Source organism: Peromyscus eremicus, chromosome 20 (genome assembly GCF_949786415.1).
Source record: "Peromyscus eremicus chromosome 20, PerEre_H2_v1, whole genome shotgun sequence".
Lineage (NCBI taxonomy): Eukaryota > Metazoa > Chordata > Mammalia > Rodentia > Cricetidae > Peromyscus > Peromyscus eremicus.
Window position 1 is genome coordinate 12534851 of NC_081436.1, and position 21710 is coordinate 12556560.

A 21710-nucleotide genomic window follows, 5' to 3' on the forward strand; every position below is an offset into this window, starting at 1 on the left:
GTGCAAATGTTGTCGGTTGATAGAGCCCGTCACTTACGGCAGAAAATTTCCCTAGAGATTAGGGCTGTAGTCTAAGTCAGAGGAATGGGAGGTCAACCAGGGAAGGACAACAGTAATGGACATTCCACTGGCAAGCTAGACAGTCATAGGGAATATACCTATATGAACTTTACTCAGCCTTCTAGTTTCATCTTAAACATTGAGGCTGAGAACTGGAAATGTGGTGATATATTGTGTACCCCAATAAAGCTTGCCTGAGGATCAGAGAAGCAGAGCAAGCCACAGCAACCACCTCTTACCTCGTCAACTCCACGAATCCTCTGACTGAGATCCTCTGAATCTTTGCCTGAAAGGGTCCCAGCTGAACTGCTTTAGTTCCTGTTTCTTCACGCCTTATATAGCTTTCTCCACCCTGCAGTCACTTCCTAGGATTAAAGGTGTGTGTGCTTCCCACAGTACTGGGATTAAAGGTGTGTGCCACCATGCCTGCCTTTGTTTCCAGTGTTGCCTTGAACTCACAGAGATCCAGATGAATCTCAGCCTCCCGAGTGAGCGATAGGATTAAGGGTGTGTGCCTCCGCTACCTGGCTCTGTCTAATTTAGTGGCTGGCTCTGTTCTCTAATCCTCAGGCAAGCTTTATTAGGGTACACAATATATCACCACAGGATTGATAGGTGATTGCAACCCCAATCATTTGCTCATAAGCCGTATGCTCTGCTGAGGGTGACACACCATGACACATTTATAACAGTTCAGTGAGGACAGAGACTGAAGTAAATACAAAGGACACTGGGGTACAGAGTAGAACTACCCAGAAGAATGCCAGGTGTTGATGAAGACTGCCTGGAGCAGATGGGATTTGAACTGATATTTAAAAAGAGGATGAGGGGTCCCACAAGCTTAGGAGTGGGGAGGGACAGCTGGATATGTACCAGCAGGTCAGTACTCTGGAGGAACAAGTCCATGGTTTATAATGATGAAACTTAACGTTAGTGGCTAAGCCGGGGCCACCACCCCTTACCACACTTACGATCTTAGAGCCTTTGAGGAACATTTTTATTTTTTACATTTATTTCTACTTTTACTGGGGGCCCCCAAGGCCCCATTATTGTATTATACACCTATCTCTACTATAGATTTTCTAGGAACCCCATGGAACTCAGCATATACTTGTATTTGTAGTTAAGATTTCTTGAGAAAAGAATGATGAGAATATGCAGCTGTAGTATAAGGGAGAAGGCACAGATGAGCTGTAGGACTCCAAGCTCCCTTTGCTTGTTCCCATCTACGAGAGATCACACAGAGTGCAGGCCCTAGGAACAAGACACAGCAGTTTGAGCCAGGGAAATCTGTTAGACAGTCATCACCACCCAAGGTTATTATTGGGGCCAAGAGTGGTAAGTATATGTGCCTAACATGTACCAGATTCTAGGCCTCCAAATAGAAAACACAGTCAGCATCAGTTACATGTTTGCAAGTCTAGACCTCGTGAGCATCCTTTATTAGTTTGTTGTTGACCAGGGATACTTCGAGAGATGGTTTTTTGGAAGTTGCCTAAGGTGTATAGGTTTGCAAGCCTGTGTTTCTAAAGGAAGAAGTCACAGGGTTTCTGTATTAGTTCTATTTCATATACTACTTTTTAATACAAAGATATACCTTTTATTTAAAAATTTAATAAAAAGCACAAACATTTGGTTAACTTCTAGAGTTGTTAGATTGTAAAAACTCTACCCTGCTGTGGACAAGCAGGACAACTAGGGGTTCTGTATCTGCCTGAATCTGAGTGCTACTTGGTGAGAAACACATCTGATGGTCTTGTAGAGTTCAGAACTGTGTGCTGCCCAGACCTAGTGCTTCCAATCAGTTTCAGGTTTAAGGACATATCTAAGTTGGTGACCGACTGGGGTGGGGGCCTCTTGCTCTGACCAGGTTGTTTATATGAAGTATACATTATCTCTCTGGAAGGCATATGTTCAGAAGTAGGAGTTAGGTATTTTTTTTAAAGTTTGAACTTCTGCTTAATGTCTCAAGTTCTATTTGTTTTACCACCATCTGTAAAAAACATGGTAGTCAATCACATTCAACTGCAAACACCACGTAGGGAGAGAACAAACTGGAAACAGGGCAGGACAAGGCTGTCAGCTCACAAAGCCCACCCCCCAGTGACATTCTTCTGCCCACACGGCTACTCTACCTCACCATGCAGCTCCACCACCTGGGGACCAAGTGTTCAAATACCCGAGCCTGTAAGGAACATTTCCCATTCAAACCCCCATCCCTTGTCATTTTTTTTATAACTCCATTTTTATATTATTATTAACTACTTCAGTTATCTTAGCAACTCAATATTCTGTTTGAGGATTAATTCCTCACACAGAAGATTCTTTTAGAGGAAAGGCTTGAGATGCACATTGCTCCAAGACCACCATTTCCCTCTCCTCTCTGTGATTCCTAGACATGGCTCCATTTTAGAGAATATTTCCAAACATTACTAAACTATCACCAAGGTGTGTACTCAATGGTGAGGAAAAGGAACATTAGAAAAGAGGAAGGAATTAGTTGACTAGTGTCCATAGTGTGCTTACATAATGCAAATGTGTGAACCACACACAGATATATTTAAATTATATCATATTACTTAGTTTTGTGAATGACTTTATTGTAAAATATGAGTTTAAATGGCTGCATGTGTTAGAGGCTTGCTGACAGTTAAGTAGTTTATGTTTTGTAGCTGTTTTAGCCACTGATTTCCTAGTTTTATGTTCGGTTTCCTTGTTTTTTTAGCCTGCTATGGTTTTCCTGATGTGGCAGTTTTCACTCAGAGTAGCTGGCAGAACTGTTGCATGCACACCTACTGCTGTCTTTGTCTTCTGTGTACCTGTGAATGAGATGCATGCTATTGTGTGACATCCGCATATCTTCATATATATTCTCTGTACTTGAAACTTTAAAGGGGGGAAAGTATTATACTAAGCTCACATAACTGGTACAGTATTAGAATGTTTATATGCTCAGAGTGCTAGTGATTGGCCAAGTGAACCGAAGGGAGCACGTGCAGGGAGCTCCCAAAAGGGAGCATTTGTTATGACCCGTTTTTAATCAGTGAGCTTGTGTGTTTGAATAGGACCGATATATAAAAAGTGTTAATGTAAACGTGTGTACTCAGATAAATATATAATCTAATTCCCATTCTCTGAATACCGTTTTTCCATCTTTCTCCATTCAAACTCATGATTTTCCTGTATTGAACACATTTCTCCTCACCCTAGCACATGCAACTAAAGGCACTTCTTAGAAGTGTTTTCCTACAGTCTGTTTTGATTCAGCAATCCAAACCAAAGTGCCCGTGTTGAGATGCTGAGCTGATGTGCATATGTTTAGCCTAGGGATTAGGTCCCCATGCGATCTGTACAACACTTGCATTTTTCACTTTTTTTGTAGAAAATGAAGAGGACAGTAGTGATGAGGATGCACCTTTACACAGCCCGGGGTCAGAGGGAAGGTAAGCTTGCAGAGGCCATCACACTTGACTTACTTCTATAACGTTTTCTTTTAAGATTCTTTTTTCCATTTTAATTATGGGTGTTTGTGTATGTCTGTGGAGATTTGTGCACATGAGTGTAGGAACCTACAGAGGTCAGAAAAGGGTACTGGATCCCCTGGAGCTGGAGCTACAGGCGGCTGTGAGCCACTCACTGTGGTGCTGGGAACCCAACTCAGGCTTTTTGTAAGAACAGAAAGTGTTCTTAACCACTGAGTCGTCTCTCCAGCCCATCATATAAGATTGTTAAAACGTGACTCTTACTGCATTAAGCAATTATCTTAAAATAGAAATAATTTTGAATTTTATTATTGGTGATAGCTCTAGGAGCATTAATATGACAGCCAAAGTCATGCCTGTCATAAATTTTAAAATACAGTATTTAAGGAAGAAAAATGGATTAATTTTTAATAAATCCATCTGAATTTTAAATGTTACCTTTCTGTGTTTTCTGTGGATGCGATTTTTTTTATAGTTGTGAACATAAAGGACACACAATGCCGTATAGTGATTTTTAATTTAATCTCATAATCGATCCTTGTTTATATGCAGCACACTGTCTTCAGACCTGATGAAACTTTGTGGCGAAGTGAAACCGAAGAACAAGGTGAGGAAAATTACCGGAAAATACCGGGCAAACCTTTTTCCATTGTTCTCCATTTAAAGTAAACTGTTGATAGGCCTCAAACTTGGCTGTTAGTAGAGTGGCAGGGGGAACGGTTTTCCGCACATTTTCTCATTTGTAAGGAATTTATTTTATATTCTCTGTAAGTCATGATTGAAGAAATACTTCTCAGTTGAAACCTCAGCTTGACTAAGTTTTTAGGCTATTTCTACTTGATAAAATGTAGAGCGGAAGCTGAGTCTTAAACAATTGGTTCGTTAAGTAGTAGATTCTACAACTGTGTGCGGGATCAATCATTGAATTTGACAGGATTGGTGAAATTCTAGCAATTTTTTTTAAGCGTTTCTTACTTATTAAGTATTCTGAGATTATTTAAAATAAAAATTTAGGGAGAGGAAGTTAGGAGCTGTGCCCTATCTAAGCAATAAACACCATTAAGTGTTGGTCTTTTTTCTTTTTTTTTGAAGGACTATGGGCCCAAGGCTATCAGATCCTCCATTTCCCCCCTATGATAAGTCTTAAATATGGATTTTTAGTGTAGAATTTCTTTATTTTTAAAAGTACTTTGAGGCTAGTGAAAATACACCTCTAGATTCTTCTATGTTTGCGGAGTACTAGCTTTTCGGTATATAGTTTGTATCTTGTACTCGGTGATCAAACAAGCTACCAAAACTCAGATCATTTTTCTTGTGGTTCGGGTCCAGTGAAAGCAGAGAGAATCTCATAGGGTTTCATCTTCTCGGTCTGTGAAAGCCTACTCAGTGAAGCCTAGTTGAGAAGCCCAGGAGACTTGGGGAGTGATGGCCGCAGAATGATCTGAAACCACCCTCTGTGGTCATGAATTTGCAAGGGCAAAGAGCGCTCTACCCGACCACCTTTGCCATGGGAAGAATTGAGAGGGTAAAAAGTGTCCACAGGGCTTTTCTTCTGCTTGCTACTCTTGAACTGTAAAGATGCGACGAAGGTCTCATCTCCTTTCCATTCTTTGAATAACGAAGTCATTTTGTGATTTTAATAAGGGCCACAACAGTACTGTGTTAACGACATAGAATGAAGAGTTGAAAATGAGAGAGTGTATTTTCCAGGGAGCAGAGTAAACTCATAATTTAGGATATCAGAAGAAAAGAAACACTAGAAATAAAAATGAAAAATTTGTATTAGCAAAGCATTTAAAGATGAGCAACATTAGAGTCTGGTTGAACTTCACTGCAATGGGTTTTCCTTTGGCTTAATTCCTTCCCACGTCCTTCCTTCAGTTCCTTCCTTAGCTTTTCTCTCTCTCTTTAAAAGCAATTACATGTTGAGGGAGCTGGTCACCTGTGGCTGGACAGCACAGTGACGTTAGTGGCCTTTGACTCGCCTTTGGCTGACTAGGCCACTTCTATTTGCATTACCACGGAGAGACGTGTAGCGTCCCTGTGTTTTCACATCCTCACTTGTGAATAAGCTACCTCTCCACTGCGGACGTCACCGACATTTAGAACTGTCCCTGGCACATATGTGCAATCCAAATGCTGGCCATTATTGTGGCCTTGAAAGGTCTTACCTGGCTGTAACGCTGCCTCGTCATTATCGCACATGTTGCCTTTGTCATGCCTGCAAAGAAAAGGTGTGCTAAATGTTTTTTATCTATTTCAGACTCATTAAAGAAAGAAAAAAAAATCTCTGTTCCCAAATCAAGTTCTGTGCAAAAGTTCTCTCCTGATTGCTTCTCTTTCTGTTCTCTAACTAGGCCCGAAGGAGAACCACCACTCAGATGGAGTTGCTGTACGCAGATAGCAGTGAACTAGCCTCAGACACTAGTGCAGGAGACGCCTCCTTGCCGGGCTCTCTTACACCTGCTGCAGAAGGGCAAGAGATTGGAATGCACACAGAGACAAGTGGTACTTCCGCTAGGGACAAAGAGCTGCTTCCCCCATCTGGCTTACCTTCTAAGATAGGCAGCATGTAAGTCTGACCCAGCTATACTAACTCCCTTTCTTTTGGCTTTTTGTTTTGTTTATTAATATGCATGTTTCTAATATCTTATTTCTGTTCAAAAAAATAGATAACCAGTCTCTTGTTTTCAAAGCAATTTCTGCTAGGTATTGCTGGCCCTAATTTTTGTTTGTGTACATATAATTGGTGTGTGTGTGTGTGTGTGTGTGTGTGTGTGTGTGTGTGTGTTCTTTTGTATGGGAGGGGGCTCTAAAGCTGATGTTAGGTGTCATGCTCAATCACTCCGAACATACATATTGAGGCCTGGTTCTTCACTGAACCCAGAGATCACTCTCTAGGCCAGCTAGCTTGCTCCTGGAATTCCCTTTCTCTTCCTGTACTGGGCTGGGATTATAGAAGGGCTGCTATGCTCACCTGTTTTATATGTATGTTCTAGGCATCCAAACTCTGTCATGTTTACACAGTAAATGCTTTCCCCAGTAAGGAAGCTCTTCAGCCTAACCCTAGTGATCTGGAAAATCAAAATAATTTATGATTCAATGTTCTTTTTTAACTATAATCTCCAAATTTTAGGATCATTCTAAGGGCTCATCATTTTCTGAGTAATAGTTATAGGCACAGTGTATTTAGAAACATTAGGTTAAAGTTATACAAATAAAATAATTACATGTCAACAGAAGCTTTTAAGACTCAAATTTACTCCAGATTATCTAGGGTCTAGTTCTAATAACCCGGTAAGATAATAAATCATTGCTGACTCCTTTAAGGAAAAAAACTAAAACTAATTATAAACTTTGTGCACTTCAAGATTTCCTCTTTTAGTTTAGATGTTTTGAGACAGGGTCTCACTATGTAGCCCTGGATGGCATGAAATTTGCTATGTAGACCAGGCTGCCCTCTGGCTCCCAAGTGCTGAGATTAAAGATGTGCACAACCAATCCCACCTTCTCTAACCCCTTCCCTTGAAGTCATTGTGTGTCTGGGGCGAATGTCAGTACAAAGCATTTTTTATTGTCAACGAGGATTTGAAGGAAATCTCTCTTGAAAACCAGCTGTAACAGCAAAGCTCTTCTATTAAAACAAGTGCTGAAAAGCAGTTTTCATTTTTCAATTTGAGAACAAAGAGAGACTTCCTTGCACTTGATAGTATACTGAATACTTTCCCCATTTTTGCTAGGGGTGTGTGGTTTGATAGTTACATCAAAATTAGGACTTTATCTTTCTTTTAAACATTACATTTTCTTTTAGATTTTTATTTATTATTTATGGGTATGAGTGTTTTGCATGTGTGTGCCTCATGCCTGTGGAGGTCAGAAGATGGTGTTTGATACTCTGGAATTGGAGTTACAGACAGCTGTCAACCACCAGTGGGTGCTGGGAATTGAACCTGGGTCCTTTAAAAGAGCAGCAAGTGCTTTTACCCATTGAACCATTTCTCCAGCCCCTCACTTGTAAGGATTTTTAATGATGCTTTTGCAAACTAACTCTCACGTATAATCTAGCAAATGGTTTCTGATATGAATACATCTATATGAGAATTATTGCCCCTAAACAGCATGCAATATACAACTCTACAGATAATACCCAAGTAATAAACTTGCTACCTCTATCTGTTTTCCATAACAGTCTTCATTTCATGAAGGCATTTCCATTATTTTCTATTTACAGTCCCATCTACCTTTAGTTGCAAAATTAATTTTAATGACAGAATTTTCTTGCATGTGCTTAAGGAGCTTGTGTAATTAATATTGGATGCTGCTAACCAGTGTAGCCATGGCTTCAGTGCTGTGATAGGATGAAGGCAGAAGAGAGGCTTTTAATCAAGGCTGTGACGCAGAGAAGGGACTGTTAGGGACTTGCATGTGTTCAGCATTTAGTCTGCTTTGTGGCAGGCACTTTAGGAACTTCAAGACTAAATCTGTGGCCTGGAATCCACATTCAGGTAATCTATCTATTTTTAAATGTATCCTTTATGACATATTATAGAAAGGGTCTTTTAGACTTTGCCTCCTCATACGATTTGCCCCTAAGTTTTCATGAACTTAGAGGGCTGCATTGATAATTCCTTACACATTCTTTTCCTTTTCTTGTTTGAGGCAGTCTCATGGAGCCTAGGCTGTCATCAAACTCACTGGGTAGTTAAGGCTAATGCCTCCACCTCCCAAGTGCTAAGATTCCGTACCTATATTACCCTATCAGGCCCTGGTTCTTACAGATTTAAGGTTTGTGCTTTGTACAGGAGTTCCTGTAGCTACTATTGCGACACTTTCATTTCCTTATCATGTATACAGCGCAGAACTGCTAAAATATGATTTCTTTAGGCACATGAAAGTCAATAATATTTAGTTTTCACTTTTGAATATCAGCTATGCAAACCCCTTCCATATTTTTTAATCAGTGTAACTTGCTGAGAATAATATTCATCATTGCATTCCCAAGACTTATAGTGTTTAAGTTTTAATTATTAATCAGCTACTTCATTTTTTTTTTTTTTGATTTAAAAATATTTCTGACATGGGGTCTTACTCACTGTACCCCAAGCTGGCTTGAAAAATCACTGTGTAGCCCAGGACCCAGAAATATAACTTCCTGTTTCTATTGAACCCCGCATCTCAAGAATAATTGAGAAGTAGGAAACTGGAGAAAATAAATAATTTAAAATTGTTCTCAAGATGGTAAGGTCTGCTGCTTTACCTGTAACGTGAGTGGTTTGCTTTAAACTTTAAGTTACATGACTGTAAAATTGGCTTGCCTTATAGATGTGGACTTCAGTTTTACTAAAACATCCTGTTCCCTCGGTCTCTTAGTGCTGGGATTAATGACTTGAGCTACCACACCTAGCTTTTACTATTCAAAGTTAATAACAAGAATATTTTATTACTAAAATATACGAACTGACTAAAATTGATGTCTAAATCTAGTTCAGTGAAAATAATTGTCATTATTGGTTTTGTGTTATTACTTACATTGCTACTTTATAACCATGTTTCAATGTTTACTTATTAAATTGTATTACTTCTCATATTCAGAGATAATTTTCCCTCAGATCAAACAATTTCCAATGAAATTTGGATACTCAAAATATTTGTTTTGTTTATTTGGCAGTATTATTTATGTTTACATTAAAAGATAATAGACTTGCATATAATCAATAAAATTGTAACTTAAAAATTTGTGATTATTAGGCTTCTATCAACTAAAAATAAGTCATGTATCATTTTCCTATCTTACTTTTTATTTTTTTCCCCAAAATAAATTTGGAACTTTTAGATTAGAGTGGCTGTCGAAGCTTTTAAATTTAAACAATATTAAAAATAAGACTGATAATAAATGAATAAATAAATAATAAAAGTAATGAAAGCGCTTTCCTATTTTAGTTCCAGACAGTCTTCTCTATCAGAAAAAAAAATGCCAGAGCCTTCCCCTGTAACAAGGAGGAAGGCCTATGAGAAAGCAGACAAGCCAAAGGCCAAGGAGCAGAAACAGTAAGTTCTGAACGCTCTTTATCTACTCAGTGCCTTCAAGGTCCCCTGCAGCCGACGCTGACGGGCAGCCGCACAGTGCTATTTGCTTCTGACTGGTTTTTCAGACAATTAAGTGAGCTACTGGCTTGGCTACGTGGTCTTCTGGCTTCATGGTCTCACACACACGTTTCATATATTTGAGCACTTGTCTCCCTGTTCATGTCACTGATGTTTTTCCAGTTATTTTCTTATACGCCTGAAAGTGTTACTATGCGTTTGGACCAAAAATCATCAAGCTTATATTTCAAATGGTCTTCTGTGAAAACTCAAAACTAATTTTGCCTGACCTCAGACCGTCCCCCCTTGAGTGTCCCCAGACTCAGCACTAATCATACAGTGTGGCATGTGGGTCATTTTCTTGCTTCTCACATTTGGATTGTTGATATCGTCCTCAATCCTTTCTTGAATGATTTACGAGGATTTAAGTAACAGTGTAGAGTGCTGATCCTCTTACACAGGTGCTTAGGAACTGCACCACCACAACGTGCAGAAGCTAATAAGTAAATCATTATGTAAAAGTACCCCAACTTCCGCCGCCACCCTACTTCCTCATTTCTACAGAATGCCCTATGGGACAGGTGGGCTCGTGGCGGGGAACAACTGTGCCCATCTGTATGTTAATATCAGTAAACATCAGTGTAGTCTTTAACATAAAGACACATTCACGTGTTTTCTGTCCCATAGCCAACAGTCGTATACCACACACACTCTCTTCCTTTGTGCAAAGAAGTAACTTACACATTTTCTTACGTTGGCCATCAATGGAGCTGACTTAATTGGCACACTCACTATCCTTCTATTCATCCTTGCTTTTTGTACTTTTAAAGAAGTGATCTGCCTTTTTAAAGTTGAATCCAGTGCCTCAGGAGCCATTGAGAAATGGCAGACTAGAGAAAATCATTTCAAAGTCAACTGATAAGGCAAATTGCTCCTGAGTCCTTTGGGCCTGCTTCCTCACCTGTAAAGTGAGCAATCGCTCTCAATTCTTTCTATCTAGATTTGTAATTAAGTTGGGCTTGCCTTGTAGATGTGGATTTTGGATCTCACTAGGCAGACTCTTTTTCTACAGTGCCGTCATGTGGCCAATGTGACAAAATCCAGTAAAATCATTTTCTAAATTGTTCAGAAAGCATGATCTAAAAAACAAAATAAAAAAGAGAGAGACAGGAAGAAAAGAAGGCGTCCTCACTAAAAAGCTTTTTAAACAGCATGTTTCTAGAACCTTCCTAACAAAGCGTAACCAACTAAAGCCACCTGTTTAATGTTCTTTTTTCTCGTAGCTCGGATTCTGGTGCTTCCGAGGCTAGCCTCTCACCTCCCTCCTCCCCACCAAGCCGGCCCCGTAACGAACTGAACGTGTTTAATCGTCTTACTGTTTCTCAGGGGAACACGTCAGTTCAGCAGGATAAGTAAGTCGTGGAAGAGAGCCCGGGCCTCTCACCCAGGACTCCGCACCTCCCACGACAGTCAGTGCGGACCTTTCGCCCTCGCTGTCTGGGAGGTGGAGTCTGAAGAGTAAATTCTTGCCATTATTTTTTTGTATTTTTAAACAGAAAGGAACCATGTAGCCAAAGTTAAGAGATTATTTTCCTGCTGAACACTGCTCCCTGCCGTAGGTGCCCACGGCTCCGCCTCCAGTTCCTATCTTGCCTACTCTGGTACAAGTAAATTAGAATTAAAAAAAAAAAAAAAATGAAAAATCGTCGAGCATTTGATGTTAAAACTTCTCTGGATTTCTCAGCTTCCATCAACTCACAAAAGCCTCTCTCCATGACAGACTATGTTGACATGTGGCGAATGTTTTACTGTTGGTAGATACGACAACTTACAAAGACCACGTGCTCCTGTCCTTTGGTGGTTCTAGATAACTCTACCACACATTTCAGCAATTGTGTCGCTGGAATAAAATACCACCCTTATGGGTCGAGGATGTGTGACTGGAAGGGAGTTGAGGGGAGAGGCTAGGATGTGGAAAATAGAATTTTTTTACTAACTTAGAAGTGAAAAAGTATCCCTATGTTGAGCCAGGGTCTTTCTTCTAAAAATTCAATACTAATATGGCTGTCCTAATGTAGTTGTGAGCCCTGGCTTGTCTGCTTAGAGTTTGAGTGAGACCTTTGTGAGTGCATGCACTTGGCATCCCTCCTCACAGCCACAGCTGTCCGGTCCCTATGCTGTTCTCTCCCCGCATGTACCGTGTCTGAAATTTATAGGATGCCATTTAAAAGATCTGCCTAGGACACTTAGATTGTGTTAAATGGCTCTATAAATATAATTACACTCATCGTTTGGAAATCATTTTTAATCTGCTTAATTCCTACATCAGCTATTAATATATTCTTTGTTTTTGATATATTCAGTAGATGACATGCTCTTTAAATTGATATAGAAAGGTAAATGTGCTATTAAACAAAACAGTCCTTCATGTTATTAAGGTGTTCCATAACCCGAGGAAGGTAGGGCACTCATATCGCAGAAGTCCATTTTCACTAGTATGTGAATCGTTGCTAAGCTTTGCTTGCTTTGTACTCACAGGAGTTATAAACGTATCTGTCACAAGGTGGGTGTGGTGGCTCACAAGTGTAACCCAGCACTTACGACACTGAAGTAGAGGAGGGACCACTATGTGTTCAAGGCCAGACTGGGCTACAGAGTGAGTTTCCGAACAGTCTGAGCTACAAGTTAAGGACCTGTCAGTCTTAACCATCTTGATAATCTCATCAGAGTTTACTATATATCTTACTAATATAAACTACACTATATAGTTTACTAATATATTTTGTGTACTGCACTAATTTTACTGTTAGGATCCTCATAAGCAATCTGTTGCGTCAACTGTATTTGCACTTTGAAAACCTTCCTCTCCCTTTTTTTTTCTTTCTTTGGGGACCTGTTTTAAAACTGTCATATTTCATCTGTGATATGGAGACCTCACAGTTCGGTTCTTCTCACATTTCATGCCACCAGTACCTTCCCCATTGTCCCCTGGAAGGCTACACCATCTAAGTTCCTAACAGCCAAACTCACTGCAGACAGAGGGAACAGAAGACAGGACTGATTGTGTCTTGCCAAACTAGTTATTTCTGAGGGGCCACTTCATCAAAAGAACTCTCTGCTTTTGAAATGAGTTAAAACTATGGGGTTTTAAACATTTGATTGATTTACTTTCCATGCAAATACAGAATGCATTTGTCAAACTTCCACATTAGAACCTACCTACAATAGTAACTATCAAGATGAATTCATGCATAGTTACTAGAAAGGGGATTTTTTTCCAGATAGCATAAAATTAAGCCTGGTAGTTATGCAGCTCAGGTACTTGATAATTTTCCTTGCCAGGGCCTGAGTTTTAAAGGTGAAGGTAGAGTCTATGGGTCAGTAATAGGTACACAGTTTTTACCCCCTAAACTTAGTAGAAAACTAAGACTCTAATTTTTTTTTTTGTCAAAACTTGCAAACAGAAAAGTCTAGAGTACAAAGGGGGTGTTTACAAGAGTCTGTGGTCCACACTGTCGATTTTCAGTCTGATGTCTTTACCTGTTTTGATATCTGTTCTTCTCCTCACGCCTCCACCTCTTTCGCTGTAGGTCTGATGAAAGTGACTCCTCTTTGTCGGAGGTGCACAGGTACTCTCTTCCTCTCTCTCCTACGTTTTTTCCTTCCACTGACCTCCTAAATGCCTCCTAGAAATCCTAAGCAAACCTCGTTTTTTTATTGCATGCGTAACTTGTTGTAAGCCGTGTAAGTGAACTAATATTTTTGAAACATTAATTTAACATATCTTGTGAGTATATTTTGTAAAGTAGTAGCAAACACTTTTGATGAAAACTTCGTTGCTGCCTGTAATCTTATTTTTGTCTGCAAAAGACAGTCATGTTTCACCAATGCCCATGTTAGGAGGCCTTGACCTCGGGGTTAAGCATTTCTGCTCTGCCTTCGAAGTCTAGGAGTTACATAGATACCTTTTTATGTTGGTTTAGCATTTTGAAGTAAAAAGTTTATTTCATAACAGCATACTAGAATATAAAAAGGATACTACCATGATGAAATTAGAACAAAAAGTAGAAAGTAAAGGAATTTGTTTAATTTTTTAAAACTGATAAATGAAGTTTTAAAAATAATAGCGTTACATTTTTTTTTTCTTGTTACAGATTTGGGGAAGGGCTTAATTTTTTTCTTTCTCTCCTTTCCCTCTTTCCACACTTATCCATTTGTCTCTTCTCCGTTTTCCCTTTTTTATGGCCATTTTTCTGAACATCAGCAGATCCTCCAGAAGGTAGGCAGGGGAAGGGAGAAGAGATTAATCTCACAGTATTATGACTTTACTGGTTTGCATGGGACAAAATAAGTGTTTTTTTTTCCTCCACTCAGCTCAGCTTTATTGTACAAATTTGCATAATTTAATGTAACTTAAAGGTCATCTTTATATTTCAGAATGTGAACAGATTAGTTAGAATACAATAGTGATACCTTATGTGTATGCTTTTGGTACCCATATTTCTTGGTCATCTTTAGTGGTGGGGTAATTATATAAAATATTAACAACTCTGGGATGCTGAATGCTTTAGAACACTTTAATTACCTAGTGAATACTTAATGTTTTTAATTTTTAATATTGAGATTAATTTTCTTCAGAACACTGAATAACCAGTGGTATTAAAATACAATAGAATAGTCTGGGGAGATGTCTCAGAGGGTAGAGTGCTTCATGTTGATGCATAGAGACTTGTGTTTGGATCCTATATAATGCCTAGGCAGGTGTGGAGGACTGTGCCTGGGCAGGTGGGGAGCACTGTGCCTGGGCAGGTGGGGAGCACTGTGCCTGGGCAGTTAGGGAGGACTGTGCCTGGGCAGCACTGAGGAAGCAGTAACAAAGAACACTTGAGGCAAGGTGGCCTGCTAGACTAGCTGAGATTTTGGTGAGAGACTTGCCTCAACATACAAGGCAGAACACGGCCTAGGAAGACACCTGACATTAGGAAAAAGCAGCCTAGGCCCGTCCACATGGTGAGCACTTACACCTGCCCCCACATGTGGGAACATGCATACACATAGGAGTTCCACACATACATGTGCAGCAACAAAGACTGTGTAAGACTAACAGGAGCTTCCTGCTCTCCAGGAAGTTAGCTTGATGCTGGATGTTGTATCAGGAGACACAGCAGGTCCCCATGGGAAGGAAATCCGGAGGGATAGGGTTTTAAGTGATTTTGCTGAACACTTGGGTTCTGAGGAGGGTTTGTGTCAGAGTCACAAACAACTCTTCTGCTGCTAACCTGGTTTTTAATTAATCATTTCTTATCTGTTTATACAGTCATAGTAGCCTTCACCGGGAGAATAATACCTCTGAAATAGCTGCTAGGAGGTTTGCAGACTTAACAGTATCATTTCATAGCTATGCGTCTTGCATCGAAAGGGTTTCAAAATGTCAGACTCAGACTTTTGAGAGCAGTGTCTCTCCCCTTCCAGTTTTAATTTGTTTAAAATCTTATATTACAGGGTTCGAGAGATGACTCAGCCAGTAGAGGCTAGCTAGGCTCACAACCAAAAATATAAATTCTTAGATTACAAACAAGCTATTGGCATTAATTTCAATCTGAAATTTTGCACACTTCACAGGCAGATAAAGTGGAATGAATATATTTATGTGTATATATATATATATATATACACACACACACACATACACACACACACACACACACACACACACACACACACACACACATATATATATATATATATATAAAATCTTTTTATATCCAGAGATAATTTCAAGGATCACTTTTAGTGACATGGAATTTCTTTCATTCCAAATTAAAACAACAACAACAACAACAAAAGAACTACAGTATAACAAGACCTTAAATATAATGTTTTTAAAATAAGTCTGTTTACTTCAATCACATTTCTATCCATTTTTTGCCAGCCCTTTTCAGCTATATGAGAATTGATTTAGTACCTTTTTTGTGTATATGACACCCCTCTAAATACTTAGTCTTTCAATTTCATGATTATATCCTTTCTCCAGAGTATGTACTTTTATCATCTTGACAGTTCTATTTTATTTTTTCCTTAATTTGCAACGATGCCAACATTCAGTGTTCTTAAAACAAGGCACCTAGAGCTAAAGCCCATTCCTGATGTGGCCTGAGCCGAATGTAGATGGCCTGGCACATCCTGCTAAAATGTTGACCTCTGTGAGCACACTGCTGGCAATTTTCGTAGAGGGACCATACATTGTTAAGCTTTGGTCTTGTGCTCAACAGGTACAGCCCTCTCTCTGGAAGTTAGTTCTGTTTTTCTCTTGTGTAGTTCTCTTCTATCTTTGACTTTAGTGCTGGGTTTAAATTTTACCCAGTGGTTATGTTAGTGCTACATATAAATGATTTTGTGTTGGGGTGATTTTTGTTTCCCAGGCGATACAGCACGTTATCCAGCTATTAAATTTATCAATTTCATTAGCAAGCCATTTCTGTTTTCAGGGTCAGGGAAAGATTGATTAAATGTGAAAGATCTAGATTGACTCTTTGCCCCCAGTGGAGGTACTATAGCACTTCAGTTTCATATTTCCCTCACCTTTTCTCAAGGGCATTCTCTGACTGACTTAGTATTCAGACTTTATTGGAGTCAATGCCCTTGTTCACTGTCTAATAACCCTACAGGTGAATCCCCAGGAGATTGGCAGGACCCTGTTATGTCTTACTGATTGACATTTGCTTTTCAAAGTGTTTATAATGGTTTACCCAATATTTTTTTCATGTGAGACTCAACAGGAAGTTAGTGTCTGAGGTGGTTTTGTCCCCTTTATTAATGTTTGTCATTTCATTTTTTTTTTTTTTTTTTTTTTTTTTTTTGGTTTTTCGAGACAGGGTTTCTCTCTGTAGTTTTGGTGCCTGTCCTAGATCTCGATTTGTAGACCAGGCTGGCCTCGAACTCACAGAGATCCGCCTGGCTCTGCCTCCCGAGTGCTGGGATTAAAGGCGTGCACCACCACCACCCGGCAATCTTTGTCATTTCTAGGAGCACTGACAATGCTTTTTTTTTTCCTTCGATGGAATTTCCTCCAGAGAATTATGAATAATAATGCTAATGATTTAAAAGCAGAAACATTTAATGTTGTAGCTCATAGCAAGAAGAAAAATTAACAATACATTTGAGTGACTAGTGTGTTCTGTCTTGGTTTATTCTCATCTTCATGTTTCCTGACAGCCATTTGAATTCATACCCATCTTAAAAACCCTTTAAAGTCAGGGCCAGACAGTATTTTGATAGCCCCTTTGGTCTCTAGTGCACGGACGGCCACTGCAGAGAGCAGACACTCCAGAAGTAGTATCTGTAAACAGCTCCCAACGAGCTTGACGGCCACTTACATCTTTCACTTTAAAATCTTTGAGATTATCAAAGGTTTTGTTTTTACCCCTTTAAGTTGCTGGTGCTTGAAGATCATCTTCCCTTAAATGTCTACCCATCCAACATCTGTATTTTTTTTTTCCCACTTTCTTTGAGAACTGCTTTCTGTGTGGCTTGGATGTTATGTGTTAAACTTTCTCCAGCATGTTCTCTTTAGGCATAGAATTCCGTTCTGCCCACTGGAAAGCCATGCCTTTCAGTGGGTCATAACAAGGACGACTTGTCAGAGGGATGAAATGGTTAATAAGAAAATCCAGGTATATCATCACGTTTACTGCTTGCAGACCTAGTTACTCGTGGACACCTAATTAGTTCATGTACTCCGCCACTGTGGCTTCACACTTTATGGAATCAGGGGAACAGTCTGGATATTATTAATAATAATTTATAAGGGTTTTTTTTTTAAAAAAAAAACATGGGGGGAAAAAGTAAGCCTACTTTCATAACAGAGATGCTGAAGTCAATCTTTCCCCCCCCACTTTAGGGGCATCATCAACCCATTTCCTGCCTCCAAAGGACTCAGAACATCTTCACTTCAGTGTGTTCACATAGCTGAAGGGCACACGAAAGCTGTACTCTGTGTGGATTCTACTGACGATCTCCTCTTCACTGGATCAAAAGGTGCTAGTCACAGCTGGAGAGACAGCTCGGTGGTTAAGACTGTGTAGTGTCCTTCTGTGGGGTTTTAGTGGTTCCCAGCACCCATGTTATGCAGCCCACAACTGCCTGTCACTCCGGTTTCAGGGGATCTGGCACCCTCTTATGGCCTTCACATGCACCTGCACTCATGTGCACATACCTGCACATAAACAGACACACATGCACATAATTAAAAATAAAGTTAAAAAATAAAAGATGCTGGTCATCATCTGATGTGCATATGTATATATTTTAAAATAGTTAACTTCTAAACAGGATCATTATAAGACTACTTAAATCAAGTGAGTCTGATATACTGCTTTAGTACCTAAATTACATAAACTATAAAACCATTGCTTAGTGGGTAAGGGAGTAAATCCACTGTTTGTATTTGTGAATGCAGTGATGAAAGAATGCACCTCCCTTCAGTGATTGATCCTTACTGCATACCATGTTCCAGCTTTTGAAATGGACAGTATGTAAATTTATGAAAGACCATTAAAATATACAACATGGCAAAAAGATAGTAACAACCTTCATTTCTTATTAACATGTCAGAGATTGTGAGGCATGATACCAATATATACTAATGCAATAGCTCCCAGGAGGTACATGTTGCAGCCTCATGTTACAGATGAAAAAACTCAAGATCTTAAAATGTTTTTCCTGTGTTAATTTAGCTAGTAGTTCAAACTAGATTTAGAAACCTCCAATCCTGCACTACTAGCCCCTTTGCTATATTATAAGAAACTAAAACAATGAGGCAGATACCAGACATGCTTCACTTATGTTAGATCCGCTTTACCTCTCTTGCCTATGAAATAACCCCAGATGTTGAAGGATGTACTATGATGCCTAGTGCATGATAGTTGGAGAACGCCATCATCCTTTGATGTTAGGTCCATGGTGGACATACAGTAGTTCATATTAACAGCATTTCTTCTGCTTTTATCTGTTTGTTTTAGATCGTACTTGTAAAGTTTGGAACCTCGTGACTGGACAGGAAATTATGTCACTGGGGGTTCACCCTAACAATGTTGTATCTGTAAAATACTGCAATTATACCAGTCTGGTCTTCACAGTGTCAACATCTTATATTAAGGTGTGGGATATCAGAGAATCAGCAAAGTGCATTCGAACACTAGCGTAAGTACCTTGAAAACAGCACAAAGAGTTGTTTTGTATTTTTACAAAACATAAGGAAATATAGTACTATTTACATAGTTTAGTTTTTTTTTTAAAAAAAAAAAAACACTTACCTACTTCTCAGAAGATGCTTAAGTATTCACCATAAAGCTACTGACAAAATAAGGAGGAAAAAGTTGAACATAACAAAGAATGAACCGTGAAAAGGAAAAGATAGACTGGATCAACCTGTTACTAAGTGTGGATTTTGTATTTTTCCCTTTTCCAAATGCTAAGGCAATGCTTGAGCACACTATTTACTGCCCTATACAATTAAGTGATTTAAATAAGTATCAGTCCTGGGAAAATGACGAAATTGACCATTGTTGGTAGTAAAGAAGGATTCACAATCTGTAACTAACCTTGAAATAACCAAGTGTGTTTTAGGATGGATAGTACTTCCAGCTAGCACAGACTTTATAACTACAAGTTTGTGTTGAATAGTCTGGGCATGAGTCTTTTCTCAGTGTGTGTTGTTATAAATGTGTTAAAACTACACAACAATTATTATTTTAGTCATAAAATTAACACCCTTTTTTTTTCAAAATTGAGGTGAACTCAGTAATTGTATAGTTGAAAAAAGGGACAATTGACTTGGTTTCTAATTAACAGTAGAGATTAACTGTTGAGAGACAGTTTCTTACTGCAGTTACTGTTTCCTGCACTGGATAGAAACCCCTGCAGGGGAGTTCTATAGAGAAAGAATGCCCTATCTCCAGATGGAAAGGTCTCAGTTTAGTTTACTCGCTAACGTCAAATCTGAAAAGATTGGTTTTTAACTCAATATTTTAGATTGTAGCAAGGAAAATATTTTAAAATTAAAAACATCTCATCATGTATATTTATTGGAGGAAATATAAGTAAACCATAGCTAATTTTTCAAAACAAAGTAGAAAGTCCATTAAACGAAAGCTGAGAGCAGTTAAAAGCCCCCGCCACCCCCACCCCATGTCCTTAATCCCCTGAAGCCAATTCTGATATATAAATGGATACTGGTGAGCCAGGCCAGCAGAGGGCTCAGGCAATAAACTGAGCTGCCTTTGGGGCCTTGCCGTCATGTGTTGAGATCTTGGATGTAGAATCATTTATAAAGGATGTTTTAGTCATCACCAACTCGGAGCCTGGGGTTCCTGGCATAAGAGACACATGCATGACAGAGGCAGGTGGATCTCTGTGATTTTGAGGCCAGCTTGGTCTACAGAGTGAGTTCTAGGACATTTGGGGCTGTTACACAGAGAAACCTTGTCTCGAAAAAACAAACAAACAACAACAAAAAAGAGACACACACATTAAGAATTTAAATGATATTACTCTGGTTTATTTATTTGCATATTCTCTCAGTTGGCCAATAATACTTACTCATGCTGTGACTACCTACTGGGTGCTGTGCCGGGTTCTGTGATTGGGTACTGTGATTGCAGCCACAAGCATGGCCATGAGCATACATAGCTCCCGCTGTCATCTATAGCCAGACTCGTAAGAATTTAGGAAGCTGTGAGCCAAGCTCTTGGCCGAAAACACGACTTATTTTGCTTCGTTATTACTTATTTTACTTTGGTTTTACTTACTTACTAGATCTTCGGGTCAAGTTACTCTTGGAGAAGCTTGTTCTGCAAGCACCAGCCGGACAGTAGCTATTCCCTCTGGAGAGAACCAGATCAACCAGATTGCACTAAACCCGACTGGCACCTTCCTCTATGCGGCCTCTGGGAACGCTGTCAGGATGTGGGACCTTAAAAGGTAGAACTTTTAGAAAATGTATGTCATGCATATATCAAATACAACTTTAAATACTAATAAGATTAATGCTTGTGAAACCGAATTTCCACGTGCCCTCTAGCTCACATTTAAAAAAAGGTTTCAAATTATATTTTGTGTATAGCAATGCAATCTGCATATCAATGAGGTGAAAAAGAATGATTTGATAAGATTTAAACAATAGTTCTTTTAATGACTTTGTTAATACAAATCTGTTCTTTTTTAATAGCAGGATTAAATATAGGTTTATATTAACAAAGTGACTGAGAAACAGGTTTTAGGAAACTGGAATATTAACTTCCTAGAAGTTAAAGGCATTGCTGTGTTCCAGTAGCTTGATTTGAGATAGGACTGTCACAGAAGTTCATTGTTACCCTCTGACAACTGACCATATACATTAAAAAAAAAAGCCTTGCTATTTAGCCTAGGGTGGCCTCGAACTCCTTGAGCTCAAGTGAAGGTTGGGACAACAGCTATGCACCATGAAGCCTGGGTAGCATTGTTTATTTTTAAACCTGTCAGATATCTGTTCTAGTCATGTTCAGTCTTTATAATGACTAATGAAATGGCTCAACCTATTTTCTAGTATATATAGCTACACATAGATGTGGATGCATTGGTATATGTGTGTATGTACTATGTGCATTGATGTATGTACATGTGTTGTGTACAGTATGTGTGTATAGAATAAAATAACCCCTCAATAGCTTCATTGATGTTATAAGCACTGATATCAATATTTTATTCAAATCCAAATTGAGTCTAAAAGGATTAGTCATGTCTTTCATGAATGCATGTATTTAATAGACTAAAGTTTCCTTGGAGGGATTAAGATTATCCTTTCACAATTTCTCTCTGTCTCTCTCTCTCTCTCTCTCTCTCTCTCTTTTTTTTAACTTTTTTCATACACTATATTAAGCTTTGGAATGAGATCTAAACATTTCCAAGCTTCCATCAAAGGATGTTGGTTTGGTCATTTCTCTTTACTCTGTCCTGAGTTTCAAGAGGCAGGACTGAAACGTAACAGAAAATTAATGAACAATATTGTGAACAAATATAGATTATATGAGTCTTCTATTATGCTAG

The 21710-nt window shown here is 39.0% G+C and overlaps 1 protein-coding gene across 1 annotated transcript in view; it reads left to right on the top strand.

Annotated features, from left to right (window-relative positions):
• Positions 1-21710, top strand: part of Kif21a (kinesin family member 21A) — a 127617-nt gene that overhangs the window by 97224 nt on the left and 8683 nt on the right. Inside the window, exons 24-31 of the mRNA XM_059246935.1 lie at positions 3443-3503; positions 4095-4149; positions 5900-6114; positions 9483-9590; positions 10910-11038; positions 17527-17663; positions 18647-18827; positions 20442-20606. Of these exons, the coding sequence (XP_059102918.1) occupies positions 3443-3503; positions 4095-4149; positions 5900-6114; positions 9483-9590; positions 10910-11038; positions 17527-17663; positions 18647-18827; positions 20442-20606 (1051 nt within the window). The remainder of the gene's footprint in view (positions 1-3442; positions 3504-4094; positions 4150-5899; positions 6115-9482; positions 9591-10909; positions 11039-17526; positions 17664-18646; positions 18828-20441; positions 20607-21710) is intronic.